A 21,174-nucleotide genomic window follows, 5' to 3' on the forward strand; every position below is an offset into this window, starting at 1 on the left:
TAATAAAGTGCTCTCCATGGATTGGCAGGTTTACTCAATTTTTTAAAAGGCATATCTAACTTCTTAACACAGTAAAATTCATTCTATGGTGTACAGTTTACAAGTTTTCACAAATGAAGAGAGACATGAACAATTACGATGATCATGATAGAGACTAGTTCCATCATTCCGTAGAATTCTAGAATGCCGTCCCCTTTGTGGTCAACACCTACTCTCACTCCCAACCTCTGGCATCAGCTCATCTATTCTCTAGCCCCATAGTTTTGCCTTTCCCATAATGTTATAAATCGAATGATACAATATGTAGCCTTTTGAGTCTGGCTTTTTTCATTTAGCATCATGCAATTGAGGTGTAGGTTTTCTTTATGGATTCTGATACAGGTCTTTTGTCAAATAAGTGATTTGTAAACTTCCCTCAGCTTAAGTCTGGTCTATTCACTTTTTTAACAGTATCTTTTATGGAATAAAAGTTTTTAATCTGAAGAAGTCTAACATCAAGTATTTCTTATGGATGATTTTGGTATATCTGAGAATTTTGTCTCAGCAAGGGTCACAAAGATTTTCTCCATTGTTCTCATCTTGAAGTTTTATCATTTCACTTTGTACATTTAGATCTGTGATCCATTTTGGGTTAATTGTTGTAGAGGGTTTGAGCCAAGGTTCTTTTTTTGTAGATGAGCCTCTATTTGTTCCAATGCCACTTGTTGAAAAGACTTCCTCCATTAAATTGCCTTTGCAGGTTTGTCAGAAATCAGTTTCAGTTTGATCATTTTTGTATAGGTGTATTTCTTTTATTCTATTTTGTTCTATTGATCTGTGTATACCACGTTATCTAGGTTACTGTAGCTTTATAGTAAGTCTGGAAATCAGGTAATATGAATTCTCTGACTTTGTTCTTTTCATCTCTTCTAATTCCTTTGACTCTAATGTCTTCATTTTTGTATGGGTTTATTTAAGATTTTTTCCTTTAACATTGGTTTTTAGCAGTTTGATTGTGTTGTGTCTAGATGTGATTAACTTTGCATTTAATCAATTTGGAGTTTAATGGGCTTTTTGAATTAATAAATGTATACCGATCACAAAATTTGAAAAGTTTTCAGCCGTGATTTAAAAATATTCTTCTGCACCTCTATCTCTTTCTTCTTCTGGGACTTCAGTTACACATACGTTAGATCTTTTGATATTGCCCTACAGGTCCCTGAACCTCAGTTCCTGTTTTAAAAAAATTTAAATCTTCTTTCTGTTCTTCAGAATGGCCAGTTGTTACTGATTTGTCTTCAGGTTTGTTTACTTTTTCACCAGCCCTCTTCATTTTGAAACTGAGTCCATCCAGTAAATGTTTTATTTTAGATAATGTGTTTTTCAGGTCTAAAGTTTCCATTTGATTCTTTTTATGTATTCTGAATCTCTGCTAAGAACTTTTATATTTCTATTTATTTCAAATGTTTCTACCTTTAGCTCATGGAGCATAGTTATAATAGCTGCTGTAAAATCTCTGAAAACTTTCATACCTGGGTCGTCTTGCTGTTGGTGTCTCCTGGTTATCTTTTTCTTTGAGAATTAGTCACATTCTCCTGGTTCTTCGTATGTCAGTAATTTTGGATTATATCCTGGACATTTATGCTGATAACGTATTATTATACTCTGGGTCCTGTTGGTTGATATTCTGTGGAGAATGTTGATGATTTTATTTCCGCAGGTAACCAACATTCATATGTGACAAGTCCTTTCTCATTTTATGTGGGTAGTGCTTTGTGTCAGTTCAGTTTTCAAGACCTTTGGGTTTGTGCTGTGTGTGTTGCTCAGGGGATATTTTGGGACTTGGGCAGTGGTTTATGTTATAGCTCAGTTCTCATGGCCTTTTTTGTGCTGCCTTGGTTCTGCCCTGTGAGTACATAACTGAGGAGTGAGTCCAGGGTTTGTGCCAGTTCAGATACAGAATTAGGAGGTCCTCTTCTTTAGCTGACCCTCTCCCATATTTGTCCTATACCCATTGTCCCTCAGGGTCCCCCTTTCCCAGGCCTTTGGCGAGAAAGATGAGATTTCTCTAGGAGTTTTAGCTTTCCACACCACCATTGCAACAATTCAAAACCACAAGCGATCCCTAGCTGGTGTGGCTCAGTTGGTTGGAGCATCCATCCTGTAACTGAAAGGTTGCAGGTTCAATTCCTGGTCTGGGAACATACCTAGGATGAGGGTTTGATTCCCCAGTCCTGGTACGTTCAAGAGGCAATCAATCGATGCTTCTCTCTCCCTTCCTCTCTCTCTAAAACCAATGAAAAAAATGTCCTCGGGTGAGGATCAAAAACAAAAACAGAAAAACCCACAAAAAACCACAAGAAAAAAATAGAAGAAGGGGAAAAAATAGAAGGGAAAAAAAGAGGAAACAACCTATGTGGGTTGTTCCTTCAAGTTTGACTCGTCTCCACAGTCCACTTGCTTTTGTTTACTTTTCAGAGTTGCTTTTTTATGTTATCTCTAGAGATTTTAATTCTAATCAGGGAGGGAGTGCTATCTTGGGCTTACTCCATGTTAGCTAGCACTTGCATTTTATTTTTTGTTTTTGTTTGGTTTTACCCTTTGTTAATACTTAAAACTCTGGCAGCAGCACAAGTTTAGTCTTCTAAAAACTTCTGCCAGTTTTTCAAAAGTGCAATGTTAATGCTGGATGCACCTTTATTTCACATGATTCCAGAAGAAGGGTGAGTTGTGGGGGCGCTCTATGGAGAGAGAGACACATAAAGACAGTGATAAAATAATGCGACAAGAAGTTAGCAACTGATAGTCTACATGAAGGGTATTTGGGTGCTTATTTGCCTTTATCACCTATATTATAAGTTTAAAAAGTTTTATAATAAAACTCTGACATTAATAAATTCTGTAATTTTAGTCACCCTGATCTTACCCTCAGACCAACCTAATGGCGATCTCCAGAGTATTTTCGATCGGTCGCATTTAGACGTTTAAAGGGGGAGCTTAAGCATTCTAGCCCAAACCTCTCATCCCAGGGTGGCTTCTTTATGCCTGAGAAAATAAACACTGTATTTGGGTTATTTCTATTTATTTCTTCCTTCATCCTACCCTTCTCTCTTGTTTTAACAAATTAGAAATTTGAATCTAAGTAGTAGTGTTTGGTAAGTAGTGTTTATCTCACCAAAAGTTAATTGCTCATTCTTTTCCTTTAGACAATTCCAAGCTCGAGTGACTCGGCAAACTCTGTTGGCACTTGAGAAGGAAGAAGAGGAGGAAGTTTTTGGATCCTCTGTACCACAACGAAGTACACTGGCGGAACTTAAAAGCAAAGGGAAAAAGACAGCAAGAGCTCCAATCAACCGTATAGGAGGTGCTCTCAAGGGTAAGTTTGTTAAATGTTATGAGAATCTCCTAGTTTTAAGCGGTAGGCAGATTATGTAAAGAAATAATGTATATGTAGACATTATCCTAGTTTTCTGAATACTACGTAGCAAAAAGGAGAGCTGAGATCACAGTGTGCACAAAAAACAAAACATGCCAGCAATTTTGTGTCTTAATTAAGAAAAACCTAATATAGGAAGCATGAAGAGTTTCTATTTAAGTGTTGTTAGTTGAAAAAAGTGATATGTATTGTCAAAGTAAAGTTTACACCTACCAAAACCTCAGAGAATGCACTAACATAGTCTTCGGTCTTTTGGGGCTAGAAATTGGTCTATCTTTGTACACCTAAAGATGAACAGTAAGCTATTTTTATTTCACTATTTTTTAGGGAAATCTTAGGTTCACAACAACATTGAGCAAAAGGTACAGAGGGCAATAAGCTTTTATTAACAAAATTTATATAATGTTAGGCTTGTAAATAAGAATATTTTTTTAAAATCTCTTATCCCTTCCTTGGTATCAACTTATCAATATTTAGAATGTTTCTCGGAGATCCTTGAATTAGAGTATAAGGGAGTAGACGGGCCTAAAGAACATTTCATTCAGTTAACGATGAAGCTTGGTTGGAACAAGCAGCCCTACAACAGAGGACAGCCCCAATAAATGGGCTAATTGTAGTTTGCTTTCTCTAGGTTCTGTACGTCTCAGCTGATTTCTATTGAAAGAAAATTTTGAACTGAAAAATGAAGATTGAGGTTAGGTTAGTCTCTGATAAAACTGGACATTGTTAGAATGATGACTGAAGGAAGATGTGGTATTTGGGTTTTTTATATCTATGAATAGAAGATTGTAGAAGCGGGAAAGGGAGAGTGTAAGTAACAACACACACTGGACTAAAAAGTTAACTAATTGTTTTTTAAAATCTCTTTGATTCCAGGTAGTAGAAGCAACCTTCTCTGGCATCTAAGTTGGATAATTAAAGATTTTACATGGTTTTAATGTTTTTCTCCTAGCTCCAGACCAGAACAGAGGACTCCAAAATCCATTTCCTCAACCAGTGCAAAGTAATTCCAGAATTAGTATTTTTGATGAAAATGCTGACGAGGCTTCTATAGCAGAGCCGTCTAAGCCTACAGTGCAGCCATGGACAGCACCCCCTGTGCCCAGGGCCAAAGAAAACGAGCTGCAAGCAGGCCCTTGGAACACAGGCAGGCCTTTGGAACACAGGGTAAGGACTCAGATCCAGTGTATTTGACAATGTAACAAAAACTTCAGATTTAGGGTAAGAGGAATATTTTTAGCACCCTAAAAAAAAATTCCTCTTGAATAATTAGGCAGGGTCTGCATATGTTGTGTCAGAATGTAAAATTATGGTAATTTTAGTTTTCTTCTTCATCACCAGCATCGTGGCAATACAGCTTCTGTGACAGCCCTACCCTCTATGCTTCCCAGTTTCACTCCCTATGTGGAAGAGACTACACAACAGCCTGTTATGTGAGTTTGATTTCCAGAGTTTCTGAGGTGGGAATCGTTAAGTGTGGGTAGAGGCACTTATCCTAGTTCCCAAAGGCATTTTCTTCTTTAGGGGTATGAAAGTAACCAAAGTTTTGTGTTTCCTTTGTGTCTGTGTTCCTTTGAGTATGTTAGGGCTAAAAGACTATTTGGTAATATTCTAATTGAGGAGTAAACTTAATTGGTTTATATTTACATTTCTGTAAGTCAAAGTTAATCACTGTGATTTAAGTGAGATGTTCTACCTTTGTTATTGACAGGAATTAGAAATTACGATAATTTTTTCTCTGATCCTGCTCCTCCAGATGTCCTTTGCTTTTTTTTCTAGTCCTTAGCATTTCTGTTTATAAGAGAATGACAGGTGACGACTAGAGAATCAGGCAGTCTGAGCTTCAGTGTAGTACATGACATTGTGGAATTCTAATAGTAGACCATATTCTGTCTCCCAGTGCAAGTTTCCTCATAATTAACCTATAACCCTGCACTACATGCTAGGTAGTACGGCAGTGTAAAAATGGATACGATTCAAAGCAGAACTTCTGTCTGATAAGAACTAAACACAAGTGAGATTACTCTTAAGAAAATCATCTGAGCCCTTACAAAGGATTACCTGAAGAAATTGATAGCACACACTTAAGGATGTTTAATTTTCTTAATGTTTTCAAATCACTTTATAGACACAATTATGTGAGCATAAGTATGGTATAGAAAATGTTCAACTTTATTTTTATTTCTGCTCTTTTCTATGGCTGTCTTATTTGACCTCTCTGTAACATTTTTCTTTAGTTTGTGTTTTTCTTAATGTGTCCCAGGGACTTTTCATAGATCAAGAAAACCCGCTAAGATCTGTAATAGGAGTTGCACGTATTTTCCCCGAGTTTGCCCCTGATCTTTTGATGTCACGCAGCAGCAACCATTATACTGTGTTGGCCAAAATGTCCACGTGATTTTTTCCATAAAATAAAAGTCACATTTTTCATGTTCACCAATAACTTTATTGATTTGAATACTTTGAGTATGTCAGCTATCTTCTGCATGGCATAACGTTCATTGTTCTCAATTAATGTCTCGATTTGATCACTACTGGCTTCATCTGGTCTACCTGACTGTGGAGCATCGTCCAGTGAGAGATCTCCAGCATGAAATGGCACAAACCACTTTTGACACATTCAATCAGTCACAGCACCTTGTCCATACACTGCACAAATCTTTTTTTGTGTTTCAGTTGCATTTTACCTCTCTTAAAATAATAAAGCATAATATTCTAGGGTCCAGGTGCCCTTGAGTGAAACAAAATCAAGGGCTGAAGCAGGATTGTATCTCACAGAGAAAAATGAAGGGGGAGACCTATAAGGGAGCACCCGTATGCAACGTATTCACAAGGACCAGATGGCTCCCAGAAGGGTGAGAGAATGGAGGGGTAGAAGACATATTCAGGGCAAGTCCTAGCAAAGCAGGGGAAGATGAGAGGAAAAGCTCCTCCCAAAAGAACACTAGTCCCTAAATACAGGTCCTTTGCAGAACCCTATAACAAAGGCCCTTCCTTACACACATAGGTATCACATTGCTCTCCTTTGGAGACAAAATCAGGAAGGCCTGGCAGCATAGGCCTCAGTCCGACACACACAGCTCTCCCTGACCCTCCCTGATCCGCCCTTATGAGGGGGCCAAGTGAGGCCCCACTGGGCCTCTCCCCAAATAATTCCTATATAGAGAAAAATAAAAAACAAACATACACCTAGGAATAAGAACCTTAATCATACAAAAAGTCTAAATAGTCTAATTTTTGCCTTCTGACAAGATTTCCTAACCAGTTCAGACATTATTTCATTTCTTAAAAATAAAGATACCCACTCACCCTCCCCCCAAAAGCTACTTTATACAGCCCATCCCACACACCCCAAACCAGGCATTGCTCCTTTGACATAAGGTAAACTTAAAACTTTGCTGTAACCTCACAGCCTCTAAGGAGCTGCTCATTACAAGCAACTAAAACTCAGTCTGCAAAGGAGGGGATAGCAGAGCGCAGGGAGGACTGCCAAGGGCCCTGCCCCTTCACAAGGAAAAGGCAAAGACAAATCATGAACAGAGTTTTCTTCCCCTGCTCTACCATCAGACTGGGGCCCTGGGCCTGGGCTCTGCTGGGTTCATGAGGTCTCATGACTTCAAGATTCTAGTGTGTTCCAACCGGTCTTCTCCTGGACTAGGTCCAGTTGTCACAGGCAGATGTGCACCTAGTCAAGAATATTCCCTGCATACTTGCTCACTCAACATTTAGCTGTAGCTCTCACTGCTGCAGGTCGCCCTTGAGGATCCCATCACATGCATTTCATTGTAGGTAGGATTGTTCCCTGGGCTGCTTTCGTTTGCTTCTTGGTGGTTTTCTGAAAGTCAGGAAGTAGATAAATCTTCACATAGGGGTCAGGGTCATTACCATCCTGGAGCAGTTGCACGGCCCGAGTATGTATCACTACGATGAAGAGTTTGTTATTTGTGTAGGAGGTGGACAGCTTTACCTCCCCTCCCATGGCAGGGGGTAGAAGAAGGTATATGCCAAATCACACTTGCCACCTCCAGAGTAGCATGGATCCAGTTCCTCTTCATGATTTCTGTGTCTCTGTCATTTTTTGCTGGGATTGCTGCAGCCTCACTAATCTCCCTACCTCTACTTTACTCGGCCCATGCATTCTTTATGCTGACACAGCTGCAGTGCCAATCTGATCCTGTGGTTTCCTGACCAGAGTCCCTTGCTAGCTCTCCATAACCTATGGGATGAAACCCAAACTCCTTAACATAAATTGTAAGACCATTTATGATTTGGCCTCTGCTAATATCTTCAGTTTTCTTGCACTATACTGTTTGCGAGTTCTGAACTTTTCTAGAGTAGCCACCCTTTAGACATTTGGGTTGTTTCTTTCTATGTTTTGGCTATTATGGATAATGCTTCTGTGTATATTTTTGTGTAGACATATGTTTTCGATTCTTTTGGGTATAGAGTATAGCTAGAAGAGAGTTGCAGAGTTGTATAGTAACTCCATGTTTAACATTTTGAGGAACTGTTGAACTGTTTTCCAAAGAGGCTGCTCCATTTTATATTTCTATAATGCCTCAATGAGGATTCCAATTTCTCCACATCCTAACCAACACTTCTTATTGTGTTTTTGTTTTGTTTTGTTAGTGCCATTAGGGTTTTTGATTTTCATTTTCCTAATCACTAGTGATGTTGAGCATCTTTGCATGGGCTTATTGGCCATTTGTATATCTTATTTGGAAAAATACCTAGTCAAATCCTTTGTCTGTTTTTCTTTTCTATTCTTCTTAACAATGTGACTTTTTTTTTCTTTTTATCCTCACCAGAGGGTATGTTTATTGACTTTAGAGAGAAGGGAAGGGAAGGAAGAGAGAGGGAGAAACGTCAACGTGAGGTAGAAACATTGATCACTTGCCTGTCGTATGTGTCCTGACTGGGGTTCAAACCTGCATCCTTTCAGTTTGCAGGATGACCGCTCCAACCAACTGAGCCATACCAACCAGGGCCAAATCCTGTGTCTGTTTTTCAGTTGGGTTATTTGTCTTATTGTTGAGTTGTAAGAGTTCATATATTCTCACGAGATTGGGTGCGTTCAGAGTGATACGGCCATAGACTGAGTTCATAGATTCTGCATACAAGTCCCTTCTTTTGTTTCTTGTGCTTTTGGTATTGTATCTAAGAAGGCTTTGCCTAACCCAAAGTCATAAAAATTTACTCCTATATTTTCTTACAAGAGTTTTGTAGTTTTGGCTCTTATATGTCTGTGATACATTTTTAGCTAATGTTTGCGTATGGTATAAGGAAGGAGTCCAACCTCATTCTTCCACATGTAGATACTAGTTGTTCCAACACTATTTGTTGAAAAAACTTCTTTTCCCATTGAATAGACTTGGTATCCTGTTGAAAATCAGTTGACCATAATATATGGATTTATTTCTGGACACTTAATTCTATTCCATTGATGTGTATGTCTATCCTTATGCCAATACCAAGCAGTCTTGATTACTGTAGATTTATGGTAACTTAAAATCTAGAAGTGTGAGTCCAACTTTGTTCTTTTTAAAGATTGTTTTAACCATGTAGCCCCCTTGAAATTCCATATGAATTTTAGCATCAGCTTGTCAATGTCTGAAAAATAGCCAGCTGGGATTTTGATACAGATTGTGTTGAATCTGTAGATCTATTTGATAAATATTGCTGTCTTATCAATATCAAATCTTCTGATCCATGAGCATGAGTTGTCTTTCCATCTAGTTATATCTTCTTTTTTTTAATATATTTATTGATTATGCTATTACAGTTGTCCCATTTCCCACCCCCCTCACTCCACTCCATCCTGCCCACCCCCTCCCTCCCACATTCCCCCCCTTATAGTTCATGTCCATGGGTCATACTTATAAGTTCTTTGGCTTCTACATTTCCTACACTATTCTTACCCTCCCCCTGTCTATTTTCCACCTATCATTTATGCTATTTATTCTCTGGACCTTTCCCCCCTCTCTCCCCCTCCCAATCCCCTATTGATAACCCTCCATGTGATCTCCATTTCTGTAGTTCTGTTTCTGTTCTAGTTGTTTGCTTAGTTTTCTTTTGTTTTGGTTTTAGGTGTGGTTGTTAATAACTGTGAGTTTGCTGTCATTTTTACTGTTCATATTTTTTATCTTCTTTTTCTTAGATAAGTCCCTTTAACATTTCATATAATAATGGCTTGGTGATGATGAACTCCTTTAACTTGACCTTATCTGAGAAGCACTTTATCTGCCCTTCCATTCTAAATGATAGCTTTGCTGGATGCAGTGATCTTGGATGTAGGTCCTTGCCTTTCATGACTTTGAATACTTCTTGCCAGCCCCTTCTTGCCTGTAAGGTCTCTTTGGAGAAATCAGCTGACAGTCTTATGGGAACTCCTTTGTAGGTAACTGTGTTCTTTTCTCTTGCTGCTTCTAAGATTCTCTCCTTCTCTTTAACCTTGGGTAATGTAATTATGATGTGCCTTGGTGTGTTCCTCCTTGGGTCCAGCTTCTTTGGGACTCTCTGAGCTTCCTGGACTTCCTGGAAGTCTATTTCCTTTGCCAGATTGGTAAAGGAAAATATCTTCATTATTTGTTCAAATAAGTTTTCAAGTTTTTGTTCTTCCTCTTCTCCTTCTGGCACCCCTATAATTCGGATGTTGGAACGTTTCAAGATGTCCTGGAGGTTCCTAAGCCTCTCCTCATTTTTCTGAACTCCTGTTGCCTCATTCTTTTCTGGTTGGATGTTTCTTTCTCCCTTCTGGTCCACACCGTTGATTTGAGTCCCAGTTTCTTTCCCATCACTATTGGTTCCCTGTACGTTTTCCTTTGTATCTCTTGGCATAGCCTTCATTTTTTCATCTACTTTTCGAACAGATTCAACCAATTCTGTGAGCGTCTTGATAACCAGTGTTTTGAACTGTGCATCCGATAGGTTGGCCATCTCTTTGTTGCTTAGTTGTATTTTTTCTGGAGCTTTGAAGTGTTCTGTCATTTGGGCCTTTTTTTTTCTGGTCTTGGCGTGCCTGTTACTTAAAGGGGCGGAGCCTTTGGTGTTCCCCGGGTAGGGGTAATGCTGGTGGCTGCGCTGTGATGCTGTACGTGTGGGAGGGGCCGAGAGGGAGCAATGGTGCCCGCTCCCCTCTCCACCGGATTTCAGTCTTTCACTCCGCTACCCACAATCAAACTGGGCCCCTCTGGTGCTGGTTCCTGAGTGGGTGGACTTGAGCACAGTCCTAGGCCCCTGTGGGTCTCTCCAACGACCTCTCCTGTGAGGCTGGGAGTCTATCCTGCTGCCCTGGGTTGCGCAGTCTGCTTCACTCCCCGCCATTTGTCCGGTTTATCTGCGCGAATGTGGGTCTGCAGGGTCTGCTAGTGGTCAGACTGCCTGCCCCGTTCGTCCCACACTCCGCCAGTCTCAGTCCCGCCACGGCAAAGTGAGTCCTCTCCACCCCGGTGCCCATGTCCGCCCCTCCTACTGGTCTGGATGAATGTTTATTTTGTATTTCCTTGGTGTCGGACTTCCTTGCTATTTGATTTTCTGTCAGTTCTGGTTGTGCGAGGAGGCGCAGTGTGTCTACCTACGCCGCCATCTTGGTTCTCCTCTTTTTTTTTTTAATTAAAATTTTAAAAAATTTACTGATTTTAAAGAGAGGAAGAGAGCTAGAGACACATTGATTTTCTATTTATGTATTTATTGGTTCATTTTTTTTAATGTATGCTAGACACTATGCTGCCTCTTTTTTATTTTTTTAAGGTTTTATTTTTTTACTTTTAGAGAGAGAGGAAGGGAGTGAGAGAGAGGGAAAGAGACATCAGTGTGTGAGAGATACATCAATTGGTTGCCTCTCACACTCCCCCAGCTGAGGACCTGCCCTGCAACCCAGGCACATACCCTGAATGGAAATGGAACCAGTGACCTTTCAGTTCACAGGCCAGCACTCAGTCCACTGAGCCACACCAGCCAAGGCTCATTGGGTGATTCTTGCCCGTGTCCTGACCAAGAGTCAACCCAGAATCTTGGTAAATAGGGATGATGTTCTAACCAACTGAGCTACCTGGCCAGGGCCTAGTTATATCTTCTCTCATTTCTTTCAACGGTGTTTTATAGATTTCAGGATACAAGTTATGCACTCTTTCTAAAAATCAGTAAACTTTATTTTTTAGAGCAGTTTTAGGTTTACAGAAGAATTGTACAGGAAATACAGAGAGTTCTCATATACTCCCTCTGCCCTTTCAATTGTCCCTATTTTTTTTTAAACTCACTATTTATTTTGCTATCCAGTAGAGCATTTTGAAGATTTTATAGAAAGGGAGAGAGACATCATTATATGAGAGATACATCAATCAGCTGCTCTTGCACACGCCCCCATCTAGGGACCTGGCCTGCCCTGGCATGTGCCTGACTGGCAATTGATCCAACAACCTTTTAGTTTGCAGGCCAGCACTCAATCCACTGAGCCACCACACCAGCCAGGGCAAAGTCCCTATTATTAACATCTTGCATTAGTGTGGTATGTTTGTTATGAAGTAACAATCCAGTATTGATAAATTATTATTAATTAAAGTTCATAGTTTACATTAGGGTTCACTCTAATGTGTTTTACATTTCTATGGGTTTTGCCAAATGAATGTCATGCATCCATTGTTACTATACCATACAGAATATTTTCACTGACCTAAAAATTCTCTCTACCTTATTTATTTATCCATCCCTCTACTGAATCCCCAGCAACCATTAATCTTTATGTTGTCTTTATAGTTTTGCCTTTAAAAAAATTATTCTGAACTATTTTATTCTTTTTGATGCTGTTAATAAATAGAATTATTTCCTTAATGTCTTTTTCAGATTGTTCACTGAAGGTATATGAAATACTATATAATATTTTTATATATTACTCATTTGATGAACTTATTAGTTCTAATAGTTTTTAAGTGGATTCTTAGGATTTTCTATATATAAGATTAAGTCATTTGCAAATAGAGATCACTTACTTTTTTCCTTTCCCATCTGGTTGCCTTTTTATTTATTTTTCTTGCCTCATTGCATCGGCTAGAAGTTCCAGTATAATGTGTAGCAAGAATGGACATTCTTATATTGTTCCTGATCTTACCTGGGGAAGCATTCCATCTTTTATCATTAAATATGATGTTTGTGTAGGTTTTCATAGATGTTCTTTATCAGATTAAGCAAGTTGAGGAAGCCTTTTAAGCATGCGGATGCTTGGACCCTACCATTGAAGGCTCTGATTTAGTGGACCTGGGGTAAGGATCGAGTATCTTTAGTTGTAAGAAGGTATATAAGAAAATAAGAGGTATAAAGGTCACTCTGATCATAGCCAGGATTCATCTAACACCTGCCCTATCCTGATTGAAGTACTTTGTGCTTCATCCTTTTCGACCTATATTATCACTCTCTTTCTTCTTCAGCTGAGAGCATTGAACTTCAACCCATCAGTTCCCGAAATGCTATATTCCTCACTCTAATTCTTTTGGCTGTTAAAATGTGGGAAATGGGCTGTAATGCATATGGGTTTGATTAAGAAATTGTATTATGATATTTTTCTCCTGTAAGGAATATAAGTTATTTGATGACCCTAACTTATGGTTAATTTCCTTCCTCATCATAACAAAATAGTACTTAGAACATAATTGTCAATGATTCATGCAAATTATTTTTAGGCTCTTTTCTCAACCTTATTTGTTTTAGTTTTTTTAATCAATCATATATAGTCTTGTTGCTAACATTGTCACTGTTTGTTACCAAAACATGTAGAAAACAGTTCACTTGGCCTGTATGGTGCATAATAATTATTTTGCTTCTTTTAGGACACCATGCAAAATTGAACCCAGTATAAACCATATTCTAAGCACGAGAAAGCCTGGAAAGGAAGAAGGTGATCTCCTGCAAAGAGTTCAAAGCCATCAGCAAGTATCTGAGGAGAAGAAAGAGAAGATGATGTACTGCAAGGAGAAGATTTATGCAGGAGTGGGAGAGTTCTCCTTCGAAGAGATCCGGGCTGAAGTTTTCCGGAAGAAATTGAAAGAGAAAAGGGAAGGTATGAGTATTGATCTAGTTCAAATTTGTCAAAATAACTTAGTTGTAGGAAGGTTGAGTTAATATATTAAGTCTGAGGAAAATTGCCCCATTGTTTGTATGTTTATGTGATGCTTCTATGGTTTCTACTATTTCTTTCTCTCTATTTAAGCTGAATTCCCATTGCTGCTGTCCATGGAGACCCCTTAGTAGAAAAACTAAACAACTAAGTCTATGTTCAAAAAGGAGAAGAATTCATATTTACTGATGCAATAGGCAGACAGCTGTGACCCCTGATATGCATATGTGCACATGCCATGCCTCCCCATTAAGTGCTTTCCTCATATTGCCTGAATATTTCACTTGACTTTTGACACTCTACCTGGAATTTCTCCCAGGGCTTATTTAGGTTAACATACCCAGTCACACTTCAGTCACTTAGATGATACTTATTTGTATTGTTTTTTTTTTAAGACATTATCTTTCTAATTTAAAGGGAGTTTCACTGTAAATTGAGAAATTTAGAATTTTGGGAAAATGGGAAGCAGTTCTGTTCTGGAGCCTGGAGTACTTGGGGCAAGAGGTAGTACAGAATGGCCTGAAAACTACTGAAGTATAGCATTTGGAGCTTAAGGCAATTAGAAGATGAGGGACAGGATAGTACAGGAAAGGAGGTGGGGCAGGGTCCAAAAATAAGTTTAATCCATGTAGATATTTTGACGATAATCTATACCAAGAAAGAAAGAAATATTTCTACACATATATCAAGAATAACTTAGTAATGTAACTCAGCTTGCTTTACAGGACATGGTATACAGAGTCTGCCCAGAAGGTGTCCAGCCATGTAACATGAAAAATAGACATTTATTAAAGAAGATACAAGAAACATTGTACATAGGACAATGACACCTCAGTCCCCTTCAAAGTGGACACCTTGGAACCTCACACAGTTCTCCCAATTGCCATCAGCTGCCCTGTCGTATTTTCCTTAATCTTATCAACACTCTAAAATCTCCTCCCTTTCAAAGGTGATTTTAGTTTTAGGAAAAGCCAGAAGTGTCAGGGTACCAAATCTGCTCTGTAGTGGGGCTGAGTCACGTTGGTGATTTGATGTTTCACCAAAAAGCTCTGAGACATGATGCACGAGTGGGCACATTATTGTGATAAAGCTGCTAATCACCAGTTGCCCATAGCTGTGGCCTTCTGAATCATCTGAGTAGTTTCCTCAGAGGAAAGTTCAAGTTTAACACAAAATTTGTTGTAGGTTTCTTGCTCTACTCAGTCATTTTGAATGCAACAGCTACACAGTATGCATGCTCACTCAACGGCATCTACCACCCCAAGTAACTAATACAGTGAAGTCATCATTGTTCACGCATGCACATTCCAGTCCACTCTCCTTGGCTGCCAGGTTACATCAGTGTTGCAGAAACCATTCTCGTTATATTAACAGTGGCTGTACTTTTTCCTGACAGACCTCCTATGTAAGGCAAGCTAGGAAACTTAACCATTACTTATAATTTACTTAAGGAAAAATCATTTCTGAGTTCCAGGTGACAGGTTAGAAGCAAGCTTCTATAAAGCAGACTGTTATTAGTAAGTTTGGCATTGCCTTCATTCATTGTATCAGTTAGTGCCTTCCAAGACTGAAAAAGGTGCTCTAGGCTCAAATAATGTATTGAAAAACGGAACCTATATATCTAGGTAGGAGAGGAGTAATGGTTAGGAAGCAAGGAAATAGTTGAGCAAGGCTTTTAAAAAATAGGAACTACCCAGGGCCCTGGCCGGGTAGTTCAGTAGGTTCAAGTGTCATCCTCATATGCCAAGGTTGCAGATTCAACCCCTAGTCAAGGCCCACATAAGAATCAACTGATGAACGCATAAATAAGTGGAACAACATGTCAATGTCTTTTCTCTCTGTCCCTGTGTCTGTCTGTCTCCTTCCCTCTCCCTCCTGTCCCTTTGTCTTTGTTTCTCTAAATTCAATAAATTAAACAAAAAATTAAAAATGGGAACCACCATAACAAAGAAGTAGGCTGGGAGGGTAGGCAAAAGGGAGCTGGGAAAGGAGCTAGGTGCTTAGATAAAAAACTAATGTTTCCTTCAACCTGAGTGTCCATCGATAGATGAATGGATAAAGAAAATGGAATATAGAAATGGGTAAAAAAGGGAACATAAAAGAATGAAATCTTGCCATTTGCAATAACATGGATGGAACTTGAGGGCATTATGCTAAATGAAATAAGACAGAGAAAGACATTCTGTATGATCTCGTCTGGAATCTTAAAACAAGCAAACTTAGATACAGAGAACAGTTTGGTTGCTAGGAGTGGGGGATGGAAGAAGGTGGGCAATTGAGTTGAAAGGAATCAGAAGAGGCAAACTTCCATTTCTATAGTAAGTCACGGGGGTGTAATGAACAGCAGGGCAACTGTAGTTAATGCCGTGTTGCACATTTGAAAGTTCCTAAGAGAGTAAATCTTAAAAGTTCTTATCGCAAGAAAAGAAATTTTTTGCAACTGTATATGGTGACAGATGGTACTTAGACTTATTGTGGTGATCATTTTGCAATATATACAAAAATAGGATAATTATGTTGTACACCCGAAACTAACATTGGATGGCAATTATACTTCAAAATTTTAAATAAATAAAACAGCATTAATAAAAAAGAAAATTACTGTTTTCTTAAGAGAAAGATCTAGCTCACATCAGGTATATAGTTGTAAGTTGATAGTACATTTTATTCTCAGCAAGCCAAAGAAGGACCTGTATTAGGGTTAGATGGGATTTGAATAGATAAAAAGACCTCTTTGGATATTTTAATTCTGCTTCCTAAGCTGGTCTCTGAATCTAGTTCATGAACAGGTAATTTCCTGTGTATAGTTTGCATTCTTATAAATCCTCAAGCCTATAATAAAGTGGTTTCTGGTCACTGTTAAAAACTGGCATCAAAGACTATTGTTGATTGCTCACTGTCAGGTAGGAATACTAGAAGTGAGGGAGCCATGGGCAGGGCTTGGAGAGAAACAAGGTTGTTGTTCTTTCCATTGCTACTTCCAAATCATCTTTTTCTCCTCTTCAAAACCTCTAGTTTCTTTCACGTTTGTGCCCTTCTTTTTTTTTTTTTTTTTTTTTTTTTTTTTTTTACCTCCTGAGCCTCCTTAGTGTTCTCGCCTCAGCCTTTTTGGTCATTCTCCTTATTGATTAATCGACTAAGCACCTAGCTCTGTATCTTCCTTTCCACCCCTACATCTTCCAGAGCTATGGCTTCTCCATTCTGTGGCCACCAAACCTCCTGCGACCTCTTCCTCAGCCCTACTCGCTGCCTCCGCCCACAGCCTTACTGTTGACCTTATCGCCCAGGAACTCTTTTGAAGTTTCTTTTTTTTGATTACTGCCTTCTCTTCTAGCTTGCTTGCTCTAGCACTCTGCTCCTGGAATTCTTTAGCCTTATTGAGATCACTAATCCATTCCTACCAATCTTATTTTTACTGTTTATTATCATCCTTATGTCCTGACTTCCTTTCTTCCCAGCTCAGAGTCAGCGATTCATCATTATGGTCACTCCCTTGGCAATACTCTTTACCTGCTTAACCCTCTATCTCTATATTGTATTCACCTGGCTAAACCTCAACCCTGGTTAAATTGACCTATCTGCTCACAATTTGTATCTGCATCCAAATGCAGTTTAAAAATAGCTGGAGAAAAATGCAACTATGTGTACAAGTCTCGCTTTAAATTCATGACCACGGGTCCCAAATTAGTATCCACCAGTGCTTAGCAGTCTTACGACAGTTTCCTGATGGGTGAATTTCTGCTAAACAACTAATTTAATATTTTTCATATTTTCAAATCTTCTCTATCACTAATCCACCTTAGCTATGATCTTGCTTCATACTTCACTGGGAAAGTGAAAGGAATATAATGGTAACTCCGTTTTCTTCTACCACATCTACCATATCCTATAATTTGTATCTATGCACCTTAACACTCTTTCTGTTAAAATTAACATTTTTCTGTTCCAATCAAAGGAGTAGCTCTTTTTTCCTCCCCTTCCAGCATTTTTTTCTAAAACATTCTCACCATTAAAACAAAGATACTTAAAAAAAAAAAAAAAACCACAAAAAACAAAGATACTTTTAACGTCTCCAACTCTTTTTATTTTTTTTAATTTCCTCAATTATCCTCATTCTTCTCCAGCTACTACTACACACTTTTCTCCCTTCACAGCAGAATTTCTTGGGATTTGTAATCATCTTCACTGACTATTATTTCCTCAAGCCCCCCTCTATTCCGGTGAAATAGTCTGATCATGGCCACCAGAAAACTCCTTTTAGCCAAATCCGCTGGCTTTTTCTGTCCTTATCCTGGCTTCATTTGGCAGTTGATAAAAACTTCTTTATGAAATCCTTCTCTTGGCTTCTTTGTTAATGTATATTACTTCTCAGTTTCCTTTATTGCTGTTCTCATTTAGGACCTCTTCCTGAAGCCCAGGATAAAGTTCTGGAATATTCTAATTATCTTTTCTTTCTACAGCTATCTCTAGGTAATGAACTAAATATTGTTTATAAGTTATAGACTCCCAAATTTATCTACCCACCCCTGTCATTTCACCTGAACTCCAGACTCTATCTATTGGCGATACTAATAAAAATTTTAAACTCAACATAGCCAAAACTGAATTATTGATTTCTGTCACAAACCACACCCCAGCACACACATGTACCAGCAGTTCCCCATTTCATAAAAGGTATCACTATGCACCCTGGTTATTTAAGCCAAAAAAATCCAGAAGTCATTTTTGATCACTGTTTTCTTACTATTTCCCACAACAAGTGAGTAAGCCCATCAACTTTATACCACCCCCAAATTCTCCAAATCTTTCATTTATCCCATTGCCAGTATTACCTTAATCCAAACCACAATCTTGTATCTGGACTACTGCACCTGGACATTCAACACTCTTTCTTGCCACAGTCTGTTTTGCTCACAGCAAATGATCTTTTAAAAAAATCAGATCATGTTACTTCTTTACTTAAAGTTCTCCAGTGTTTGTTGTTGTCTTAGAATGTAATATAAACTCTTTACCCCCACATGACTTGGCCTCTGGCTACCTCTCCAACCTCATCTTTTACTTTTCTCCCTCTTACTGTGCTTCATCGCACCATGAGGGCCTTCATCGGGACACAGTGTGATCCTTAAACACAGTGATTTTGTCCCTGAATTGGGGCCTTTGTGCCAGTTCATCCCTTGACCAATTATCTTTCCCTGGATCTGTATGGGCCAAGCCCCTGCTTATTCAGATTATAGCTTTATACTAGCTCTTTCTTAGAATGATCTTCTCTTATCACTGGCCTTAAATAGCCCCTGACCCCCATCTCCCAACCCAGTTGCACATTCTCATATCACCTATTTTACTTTATTTTTAACATTGATTTTTCTTGTTAATGTATGTGTGTGTTTGCCTCCCCCAAATTGAATGTTAACATCACATGACCAAGGACTTTGTACTGTGCACCACCGAAACTCAAATGCTCAGCGTTGTGCTTGGCATGTGGTACACACTCTATTTTTTATTGACTGAATAAATAGGAGACCTCAATTTGAGGGTTCTGTACCTCTTATATCATTCCCATCTGTATATGTTGAGGACAGGAGCCCCAAAGGTGGTTTTGACAGAATAAATAGCCTTAAGAAGTAAATGCCTAAGCCAACTTTATTGTTTCTAGCTGAGCTACTGACCAGTGCAGAGAAGAGAGCAGAAATGCAGAAGCAAATTGAAGAGATGGAGAAGAAACTGAAACAGATTCAAACTACTCAGCGAGAAAGGACGGGTGATCAGGTTATTTCTCTTTTTTTTAATACATAAAACTAAAGCTTATTGAAACAAATTTAAGAAATGTAAAGGCGTAGAAAAAGTCCTCTCATCCACCATTTTGAGTTTTCTGTAGTTTCTTAACTATTAATTAATAGCAGAAAATTGAGCAAGAAAGTAATTTAACAGGTGACTTCAAATGGAATTTATGGTATGTGATATAATTTATTGACTTCTTAGTTATAGTCTAAACCATTGTTTTGTTACGTCTAACTTTAGCTCTTTAGTCATTTTCCATTAAAACTGGGCTAACTAAAGAAATTTGGTATATGCTTGGCACTGCTCAGTTGATTACAACAGTACCAGTTTATACTAGGAACATAAATTATTGGAAAGAACTTTTAGGGAACAGACATTTTATCTTGTTCGTAGGTATCCAGGGGGAAAGTAGGAAAAAGCTAATTTTGGCACTAAAGATTGAAAATAGGTAACATCTTCTAGATAGGGGGAATAAACTGATTTTGTTTATTTAATGCACATAGCAACAAGAGAAGATGCCTACAAAGGAGACAGCTGACCTGCGGATTGCTTCTGAGTCTCAGGAAACGCCAGGAATGACTCAGTCCAATTCTGTTTCTCCAGTAAATTCGTGTGCCAGGTAGGACCACATTAATGGAAAGGACTACGCTTATGGCGTCATGGAGGGCATTTAGAACCAACCTTTGACTCTCTAGGGGCGTGAAGTCTCCTTGACTTCTATAGCATCAAGACATCTTTTTTGCAAGTCTCTGTTACAACATAAACTTTGAGGTTGATGAGGCAGGCTAGGGTACTGACTTTTTTCCATTAAAAAAAAAAATACATGTTTTTTAATAGAAGCAATCAAATATAGATAATTCTTTAAAAGGCAAAACCAGCCCTGGATGGGGTTGCTCAGTGGGTTGTGTGTCTTCCCACAAGCCAAGGGGTCATGGGTTCGATTCCCAGCCAGGGCACATGCCTCGGTTGTGGGCCAGGTCCCCAGTAGGGGGGGTGTGAGAGGCAACCACATGTTGATACTTCTTTCCTTTCTTTCTCTCTCCTTTCCCCTTTCTAAAAGTAAATAAAATTAATTAATGAATTAATTAAAAAAGGCAAAACCACGTCTACCACCAAGAGATGAGAGCTATTAACATGCTATATTTCTCCTTATGTGTTCTATTTTTGTTTTGTTATATAAAAATTTTTTTTATATAAAAATTATATAAAAGTTTACCATTTTGTAATCTACTTTAATCTACTTATACTGTTAATGTAACTTAACATCTATTATCAAACATACTTCTACAACAATTTTAATGACTAAAGGTTCCGTCTTATTAAAGAATTTGGATTTACAATACTAGAATATTTTCTTTATCTTAGATTGAGGATTATATTTAATAAAAAGTCTCTTGGACTTTTAAGAATTAAATAATTCTGTGGCTACTAAGCATATATTTTAAAACAAGTTTCTTTACAGGGAAACTTCACTTGCAGAAAACGCTGGGCAAGAACAACCTCATTCTAAAGGTGAGTTGTATTTTACAATGTCATGAAGAACTTGCTGATAACCAATGCATTATGTAACACGTGGTACATATATTTTTCATTACTGTAAAGGGAGTTAAAAGAAGGCAGAGTGACTGTATCTTTGAATCATGGAATTCAGTTATAAGCATGTGATTGAAGATAAGATAGACATTTGAAGATCCTCAGGGTTTTGAAATATTTGGTTTAAATGTAAACTTAAATTTATACTAACTACCAAGTAATTTTCCCCTTAAGTAAGTGTACACTAAGCTAAGCATATCTATAGTATCTAGCAGCTAAGACTGGAAAGTGGTTTTTGGAACAAAGAAAAGCTTAAAACTAAGAGTATTTTATATTCAAA

At 38.4% G+C, this 21,174-nt stretch overlaps 1 protein-coding gene across 2 annotated transcripts in view; it reads left to right on the forward strand.

Annotated features, from left to right (window-relative positions):
- The window catches only part of BUB1B (BUB1 mitotic checkpoint serine/threonine kinase B), a 65,026-nt gene that overhangs the window by 24,619 nt on the left and 19,233 nt on the right, over positions 1-21,174 (forward strand). For both annotated transcript variants that reach the window (XM_045202104.2, XM_024567801.3), the window contains exons 6-12: positions 3,186-3,355; positions 4,368-4,582; positions 4,757-4,848; positions 13,237-13,466; positions 19,177-19,289; positions 19,805-19,920; positions 20,764-20,813. In XM_045202104.2, the coding sequence (XP_045058039.2) occupies positions 3,186-3,355; positions 4,368-4,582; positions 4,757-4,848; positions 13,237-13,466; positions 19,177-19,289; positions 19,805-19,920; positions 20,764-20,813 (986 nt within the window). The remainder of the gene's footprint in view (positions 1-3,185; positions 3,356-4,367; positions 4,583-4,756; positions 4,849-13,236; positions 13,467-19,176; positions 19,290-19,804; positions 19,921-20,763; positions 20,814-21,174) is intronic.

This window comes from Desmodus rotundus, chromosome 7, assembly GCF_022682495.2.
Source record: "Desmodus rotundus isolate HL8 chromosome 7, HLdesRot8A.1, whole genome shotgun sequence".
NCBI lineage: Eukaryota > Metazoa > Chordata > Mammalia > Chiroptera > Phyllostomidae > Desmodus > Desmodus rotundus.